Source organism: Nothobranchius furzeri, chromosome 9 (assembly GCF_043380555.1).
Source record: "Nothobranchius furzeri strain GRZ-AD chromosome 9, NfurGRZ-RIMD1, whole genome shotgun sequence".
Taxonomy (NCBI): Eukaryota; Metazoa; Chordata; class Actinopteri; order Cyprinodontiformes; family Nothobranchiidae; genus Nothobranchius; species Nothobranchius furzeri.
In genome coordinates, this window is record NC_091749.1 from 13323190 (window position 1) to 13332507 (window position 9318).

Sequence of the window (9318 nt, forward strand, 5' to 3'; positions counted from 1 at the left end):
GCTCCTCGGGGCGCTTCTTGCTTGGGCTTCTCTCCTGGAGGCCCTCAGTCAGACCCATTGTTGACATGTGGCAAGACGCTCCTCGGGGCACGTCTTGCTTGGGCCTCTCTCCTGGAGGCGCTCAGTCAGACCGAGTAGTGACATGTGACAAGACGCTCCTCGGGGCGCGTGTTGCTTGGACCTCTCTCCTGGAGGCGCTCAGTCAGACCCAGTGTTGACATGTGTCAAGACGCTCCTCGGGCGTTTCTTGCTTGGGCCTCGCTCCTGGAGGCGCTCAGTCAGACCCAGTGTTGACATGTGACAAGACGCTCCTCGGGGCGCGTCTTGCTTGGGCCTCTCTCCTGGAGGCGCTCAGTCAGACCAAGAGGTGACATGTGTCAAGAAGCTCCTCGGGCCTCTCTCCTGGAGGCGCTCAGTCAGACCCAGTGTTCACATGTGGCAAGACGCTCCTCGGGGCGCGTCTTGCTTGGGCCTCTCTCCTGGAGGCGCTCAGTCAGACCCAGTGTTGACATGTGGCAAGACGCTCCTCGGGGCACGTCTTGCTTGGGCCTCTCTCCTGGAGGCGCACAGTCAGACCGAGTGCTGACATGTGGCAAGACGCTCCTCGGGGCGCGTCTTGCTTGGGCTTCTCTCCTGGAGGCCCTCAGTCAGACCCATTGTTGACATGTGGCAAGACGCTCCTCGGGAGCGCGTCTTGCTTGGGCCTCTCTCCAGAAGGCCCTCAATCAGACCCAGTGTTGACACGTGGCAAGACGCTCCTCGGGGCGATTCTTGCTTGGGCTTCTCTCCTGGAGGCGCTCAGTCAGACCCAGTGTTGACATGTGACAAGACGCTCCTCGGGGCGCGTCTTGCTTGGGCCTCTCTCCTGGAGGCGCTCAGTCAGACCAAGAGGTGACATGTGTCAAGAAGCTCCTCGGGCCTCTCTCCTGGAGGCGCTCAGTCAGACCCAGTGTTGACATGTGGCAAGACGCTCCTCGGGGCACGTCTTGCTTGGGCCTCTCTCCTGGAGGCGCTCAGTCAGACCGAGTAGTGACATGTGGCAAGACGCTCCTCGGGGCGCGTCTTGCTTGGACCTCCCTCCTGGAGGCGCTCAGTCAGACCGAGTAGTGACATGTGGGCAAGACGCTCCTCGGGGCGTGTCTTGCTTGGACCTCTCTCCTGGAGGCGCTCAGTTAGACCGAGTAGTGACATGTGGCAAGACGCTCCTCGGGGCGGGTCTTGCTTGGGCCTCTCTCCTGGAGGCGCTCAGTCAGACCGAGTGCTGACATAAGGCAAGAAGCTCCTCGCGGCGCGTCTTGCTGGGGCCTCTCTCCTGGAGGTGCTCAATAAGACCCAGTGGTGACACGTGGCAAGACACTCCTCGGGGCGCGTCTTGCTTGGGCCTCTCTCCTGGAGGCGCTCAGTCAGACCGAGTGCTGACATGTGGCAAGAAGCTCCTCGGGGCGCGTCTTGCTTGGGCTTCTCTCCTGGAGGCCCTCAGTCAGACCCATTGTTGACATGTGGCAAGACGCTCCTCGGGGCGCGTCTTGCTTGGGCCTCTCTCCAGAACGCCCTCAATCAGACCCACTGTTGACACGTGGCAAGACGGTCCTCGGGGCGCTTCTTGATTGGGCCTCTCTCCTGGAGGCGCTCAGTCAGACCCAGTGGTGACATGTGGCAAGACGCTACTCGGGGCGCGTATTGCTTGGGCCTCTCTCCTGGATGCCCTCTGTCAGACCCAGTGTTGACATGTGGCAAGACGCTCCTCGGGGCGCGTATTGCTTGGGCCTCTCTCCTGGAGGTGCTCAATCAGACCCAGTGTTCACATGTGGCAAGACGCTCCTCGGGGCGCGTCTTGCTTGGGCCTCTCTCCTGGAGGCGCTCAGTCAGACCCAGTGTTGACATGTGGCAAGACGCTCCTCGGGGCGCGTCTTGCTTGGGCCTCTCTCCTGGAGGCGCTCAGTCAGACCGAGTGCTGACATTTGGCAAGATGCTCCTCGGGGCGCATCTTGCTTGGGCTTCTCTCCTGGAGGCCCTCAGTCAGACCCAGTCTTGACATGTGGCAAGACGCTCCTCGGGGCGCATCTTGCTTGGGCTTCTCTCCTGGAGGCGCTCAGTCAGACCGAGTGCTGACATGTGGCAAGACGCTCCTCGGGGCACATCTTGCTTGGGCTTCTCTCCTGGAGGCCCTCAGTCAGACCCAGTGTTGACATGTGGCAAGACGCTCCTCGGGGCGCGTCTTGCTTGGGCTTCTCTCCTGGAGGCCCTCAGTCAGACCCATTGTTGACATGTGGCAAGACGCTCCTCGGGGCACGTCTTGCTTGGACCTCCCTCCTGGAGGCGCTCAGTCAGACCGAGTAGTGACATGTGGCAAGACGCTCCTCGGGGCGGGTCTTGCTTGGACCTCTCTAATGGAGGCGCTCAGTTAAACCGAGTAGTGACATGTGGCAAGACGCTCCTCGGGGCGGGTCTTGCTTGGGCCTCTCTCCTGGAGGCGCTCAGTCAGACCGAGTGCTAACATAAGGCAAGATGCTCCTCGCGGCGCGTCTTGCTGGGGCCTCTCTCCTGGAGGCCCTCAGTCAGACCCATTGTTGACATGTGGCAAGACGCTCCTCGGGGCACGTCTTGCCTGGGCCTCTCTCCTGGAGGCGCTCAGTTAGACCGAGAAGTGACATGTGGCAAGACGCTCCTCGGGGCGCGTCTTGCTTGGACCTCCCTCCTGGAGGCGCTCAGTCAGACCGAGTAGTGACATGTGGCAAGACGCTCCTCGGGGCGTGTCTTGCTTGGACCTCTCTCCTGGAGGCGCTCAGTTAGACCGAGTAGTGACATGTGGCAAGACGCTCCTCGGGGCGGGTCTTGCTTCGGCCTCTCTCCTGGAGGCGCTCAGTCAGATCGAGTGCTGACATAAGGCAAGATGCTCCTCGCGGCGCGTCTTGCTGGGGCCTCTCTCCTGGAGGCGCTCAGTCAGACCGAGTGCTGACATGTGGCAAGAAGCTCCTCGGGGCGCGTCTTGCTTGGGCTTCTCTCCTGGAGGCCCTCAGTCAGACCCATTGTTGACATGTGGCAAGACGCTCCTCGGGGCGCTTCTTGCTTGGGCCTCTCTCCTGGAGGCGCTCAGTCAGACCCAGTGGTGACATGTGGCAAGACGCTCCTGGGGCGCGTATTGCTTGGGCCTCTCTCCTGGATGCCCTCTATCAGACCCAGTGTTGACATGTGGCAAGACACTCCTCGGGGTGCGTCTTGCTTGGGCTTCTCTCATGGAGGCCCTCAGTCAGACCCAGTGTTGACATGTGTCAAGACGCTCCTCGGGGCGTGTCTTGCTTGGGCCTCTCTCCTGGAGGCGCTCAGTCAGACCCAGTGTTGACAGAGAGGATTATAAGACACCTTTCGTCAAACATTTTGACAGGTCTATTGTTCTTTGACCTTTCATTCCTATTGTTCATTTGACCCTTGACCTTGCCCCCCTTTCCTATCATTAATCAAATGGACAGGTGTATTGTTCAATCTTTGCCCCCCCTTCCGTATCATTAATCAAATGGACATGTGTATTGTTAATTGTCCAGATGGGCTAGACCCCCCACGCCGCATCATCAATGGCGTATTGTGGAGCGTCCATGATCCCCCACGTCATAGGCTAATGTGTGTAATGGTGTGTGGTTTCTTTTTTGTGATAGCCCATCGGTTCCCACAGCCCCTCCCTTCTGAGTGTAATCCTATTGTGTTTAACTCTTTAAAAGCTCAGATCTGTCCGAATGGTGAAAAGCCGAGCTCTAAGAAAAAAATGATGAACCACGAGGAGCTGAATGAAGCACCAAGCCACCTCTCAGATATGTTCCTCACCTAAATATGGTATGGTCTGCTAGCTCTTGAGTGAGTGACAGAAGCTGAAGTCAATGCATGAACTTTTGCAGCCTTTTGCTGAACACACACAAACTCTTCAGAGTGACACATTGTCTATGTCATTAATACTCTCTTTGAGATGTTCACGTTGGATTTCGTATGTTCAGTCTTAAACTTTGTGTTTAAATGTGTTATTTACATGCAGCTCACTGACACTTTTTGACCAGAACTAAAACTATTGTGTAAAACTCTCTGTCCAGCAGCACATCAAATTAATGGCTGTAAGCACACACACGCACACACACACACACACACACACACACACACACACACACACACACACACACACACACACACACACACACACACACACACACGCACACACACACACACACACACACACACACACACTTCTCTAAGAAGTAAAAGGATTACATTCAAACATTTCTATCACTTCACAAAAGCAATGGTTTACCATTCTAAACCATTTATGGTCCTGTTGTAAACCACCATGCATTCTCAAGCCTATAAGAACAAAAGTTGATCCTTACCTCAGCGTGAATGAAATGGTTGTACGTTTCCTCAAAGTTAAAGAATCTGTTTTTGTAGTAGCAGACAAGATGGTATGGTCTGCTAGCTCTCGAGTGAGTGACAGAAGCTGAAGTCAATGCATGAACTTTTGCAGCCTTTTGCTGAACACACACAAACTCTTCAGAGTGACACATTGTCTATGTCATTAATACTCTCTTTGAGATGTTCACGTAGGATTTCGTATGTTCAGTCTTAAACTTTGTGTTTAAATGTGTTATTTACATGCAGCTCACTGACACTTTTTGACCAGAACTAAAACTATTGTGTAAAACTCTCTGTCCAGCAGCACATCAAATTAATGGTTGTAAGCACACACACACACACACACACACACACACACACACACACACACACACACACACACACACACACACACACACACACACGCACACACACACTTCTCTAAGAAGTAAAGGGATTACATTCAAACATTTGTCTTTGACTAAACCATTCAAACATTTCTATCACTTCACAAAAGCAATGGTTTACCATCCTAAACCATTTATGGTTCTGTTGTAAACCACCCTGCATACTCAAGCCTATAAGAACAAAAGTTGATCCTTACCTCAGCGTGATGCTTTTAAGATCTGTTGAGCTTTTTTAAAGTTCATTCTGAACAATTTTGCACAGCCAGCGACTTCTGACAAAGCAAATGACTTCTTTTTTTTTTGCAGGTGGCGGGAAAGTTTTAAAAACAAAGAACTGGTTGAACCAAATCGTCACAGAAACAACACACAAAAAGCAAATTACTTACTTTTTTTGCAGGTGGGCTGTATTGAAAGAGTGGCGGGAAAGTTTTAAAACAAAGTTCTGGTTCATTCTAAACAAGTCGGCATGGTAACAATTCACAAAAGCAAATGACTTGCTATTGTTTCAAAGAGCTATTTAGGTGAACAGCATCCTTTGGTTCGTCATCATCAACACTGAAAGCTTAACCCCTCGCCTCCTGCCTTTAGTGTCACATTTTGTTTTCACTGTCACACACACACACACACACACACACACACACACACACACACACACACACACACACACACACACACACACACACACACACACACACACACACACACACATTGCTTCCTGCCTCAGAGAAAATATTTGATCCATTTTGTAGGACCTATAACAGCTGAAATAAATAAAAAGCTGTTTATGAGGTTTGTTTTTTGGGAGGGGTGGATTAGTAAAGTCTCAGAGCAGACGTACCTCTGGTCAAACCTTTAATGTCATACCTCTCAGAATAGTTAAACTAAGGCACATGCATGTCGTAAACGGATTTACACACGAGTGAAAGAGCTGCTACATTTTAACCAAAACATGAGCGAAGAAGAAGAATAAGAAGAACCGATGGATACGTGTTTTGAATATAGCCTTCCTCTGCTAAAAACAACGTTCGAATTGAGACATGATGAGATTTCAGGAAGAAATGTCCGGTACAAAAACGGTACGGTATTATTTTTTGGATCGTAAAGGTTTTTTTATTTCTGCTCCGGGGAGTTTTGATGAAGCAATGGATACGAGCACACACACACACACACACACACACACACACACACACACACACACACACACACACACACACACACACAACTCTAAACACCCATTCATACATTTGTCTACCTATACAACAAAGCAAATGACTATGTATTGTTTATAAACATTTTTTTTCGACCAATCGCAACCGTTTTCTATTCAAGATTTTTTTAAACAGCTGTATAAAATGTAAAAGCGCATTTTCGGAGTCGTGATTTGAGGTGTAACAAGCTAAGATGACGGGTAAGTTTTTAACTCAAGACGCAAATCTTTTTTTTTCTCTTTCTGGTTTAACATCTTTATTTTCAGACGCTATTGTCATATCGGACGGCGAGTGGGAAGAAATTCCTATTGAGGAATTAACTTGTAAAACTCCGGTCCACCTGGATGATTTGTCTAAAATTAATCGCGCGGTCGAGAATCTGAGTGAGTGGATTTTATAAATATATACGTAACGTCCTTTTCTTCAACTGAGAAATATCTCATTTTACAGAAAAGGAGGGGGTTCAACCTTACCCCGGAAGTGATAACTTTTACCCAACCACGCCTCCATCCACCAGCCGAACCGTCTTACATTCGTATCAGCCCAGCCATACCGTCAGATCACACGGGAATGCGAGCGTGAAAGCTGTTCGTTACAGGACCATCACGCCACAGACGATCCTCGAAGCTGGTAAGTGATTACAAAATAGCGATTAATAAGTCAGAGGTGTGTCGTTCATATTTATCGTTTTTATTCTCCAGAGCAACGGCCGACGGCCTACGCACCCCCAATATCTCAGCCCCCACCACCACCTCCAACCCCTTCTCATGCGCAGACGGATGGTAACGATAAAAAAACAACTGATTAATAAGTCAAAGATGACTCGTTCACATTTACCGTCGTTTTTTATACTTTCAGAACAACATCCGACAGCCGCTTCAATATCTCCGCCCACACCTCCTCCTCCTCCTCCTCCTCCTCCTCCCCCATCTCCTGCACAGGGTAAGAGATATATAAAAAGGTGGTTATTTACTTCAAAGATGATTCGTTCATATTTTTCCTTGTTTTTATTCTTTCAGAACAATCCGACAGCGACTCTGAAACCGCTGAACGTGGTCCTGAGCAGCCAGCCGGTAAGCTGTTTCACAAAAAAGCTCCGCATAGTATATTTAATTTTTGAAGTAAAAAAGATGATGTTTTTTATCCTTTCAGAACAACCCACGACCGACGAAGAGAACGCCCCACCTCCTGCACCTGTACAGAGTAAGTTAAATTTATATATATAATTTATTAAAAGCTCGTTCATTTTATTTATTTTTATTTATTTTTTCATCAGAAAAACGGCTGAAGAAGAAGAAGCGGGGCAGATTTACCCCATTGCAGAGATTAAACAGGATGAAAATGGCCTACTTGCTTCTGCAGGTCAATTCTGGCCTGGTCGAAGTGGTCCAACAAGTGCTGGCTCTGTAAGGAGGACGACGCAGAGTTTTTTTCTTCATTTTTAGTAGGTTATTAATGTCTTTGTATCATGAGTGAAAATTGGTTTGACGACCTTTCAGATTTGTTTGAAGTAGATGATGAATTAAATGTAGTTGATGATGATGAATTGTTAGATCGAATTTTAGCCAGCCAAAATCCCTCAGATGAGGCCGATAATTTGGTGTTAAATGACTGGTTTGATTTAAGCGGACTGAGTGAAGTAGATGAATTAGCTTCAGATAGTGAGATCTTAGCATCCCAAGCCGTTTCAAACGAGGTCGATCAAATTCTAGCAAATTCAGATTCGCCTTCATCAGAAGCTGTAGATGAAATATTGAGACAATTAGAACACCAGCAGCACGTAAACGAGGTCGATCAAATTCTAGCAAATTCAGATTCGCCTTCATCAGAAGCAATAAACGAAATTTTGAGACAAATAGAACACCAGCAGCGCGTAAACGAGATCGATCAAATTCTAGCAAATTCAGATGAGCCTTCATCAGAAGCAATAAACGAAATTTTGAGACAAATAGAACACCGGCAGATCGGAGGGAGCGTAAACGCAGCTTTTAACCAGCGTGAAATTAGAGAGAGAGTGTCTTTTCAAGCAATCAACGACCCAGCCGAGTTTTATATTAATCTGTTGGAAATATTAAACAGGTTTGCTGAAAGAGGAAGCCAGATCGCGCGTCCCAACGATAGAGTCCAGTTTGAAATTAATACTTTGCACACGACGCACCACGTTAATTTTAATTATGACGGATCAAATATGTTAAATCAGCTTCAGTATTTACTGGATCTGTTAGTCCAATCAAATGAAGCATTAGAGGCCGACAACGAATTTAATTTCAGACTGCAAGTGATAAATAATCCGTCCGGCGGCGGAAAACGAAAAATCGAATCCATTCTGGATCACGAATTAGTCAATAAAAAACGAAACCATCTCATTTGTCCTCCAGAGGCCAATCAGCCGTTGTGTTTTGCGCTAAGCATAGCCGGACTGTTAAATCCCTCAGCGAGAGATACAGAATTATTGAATGTGGCTAAAAATATTCATCAACAGGCAGGGCTTCAGGAGCAATCAACCGTTTCATTTAGCGACGTGATTCAATTTGAAAATATTGTTCAAAGAAAAATAATCATTTTTTACAGATCCGACAGAATCATTTCTAAATTTGAAACAGATTTTAGCGATCGAACAAATCCGTTGTTCATTTTGCTACTGAACCAACATTATTACGGCATAAAAAATATTAAAGGTTTCTTAGGAGCCAAATATTTTTGTTCATGGTGCTTTTCCGCTTATAATAACATAAACGGACATCACTGTAAATGGTTCTGTCGCGTGTGTAATACCGATTTATGCAAACGGACAGAAACGTCTCTCATCACATGTTCTGATTGTAATCGAATATGCCAAAATGTAATATGTTTTCAAACTCACAAAACACCTGTTTTAAGGCCTCAAGCAAACAGGTTAGTTTCTCCTTGCGAAATGTTTAAAAAATGCACCATTTGTAAACAATCTTATTACATCGCCATGGGTGGAAATGGTTCACAGCACGTTTGCTCAGCGACCAAATGCATCGTTTGCAAACAGTCGGTGGTCACGGACGATCATCGCTGTTTTATTCAGCTTGAAAAAAAAGATGACGGTTTAACGGAAAAGGTTATTTATTACGACACTGAAACGTTTACGGATCAGAACGGTGTGCATACACCTTTTTTAATCTGTGCAAAATCCGATTCAGGCGACGTTTGGGAGAAATTTGGTTTAGATTGCATTAAAGATTTTATTATGCAGATGCGTCGTCCTAAATTCAGCAATTATACATTTGTTGCACACAATGCGCGTGGATTTGATGCTTATATAATTTTGAGCGCTATGTGTCAATTAAAAATTGTTCCCAAAA

At 47.6% G+C, this 9318-nt stretch overlaps 1 protein-coding gene across 1 annotated transcript; it reads left to right on the forward strand.

Annotated features, from left to right (window-relative positions):
- The first annotated feature begins 3244 nt into the window (after nucleotides 1-3244).
- On the forward strand, nucleotides 3245-7396 carry LOC129163849 (uncharacterized). The gene is made up of 7 exons (XM_070554703.1): nucleotides 3245-6369; nucleotides 6437-6616; nucleotides 6688-6768; nucleotides 6845-6928; nucleotides 7006-7059; nucleotides 7139-7189; nucleotides 7263-7396. The coding sequence occupies exons 1-7, from the start codon at nucleotides 6180-6182 to the stop codon at nucleotides 7394-7396; spliced, it is 774 nt and encodes a 257-aa protein (XP_070410804.1). The 5' UTR covers nucleotides 3245-6179.
- Nucleotides 7397-9318: the final 1922 nt, after the last annotated feature.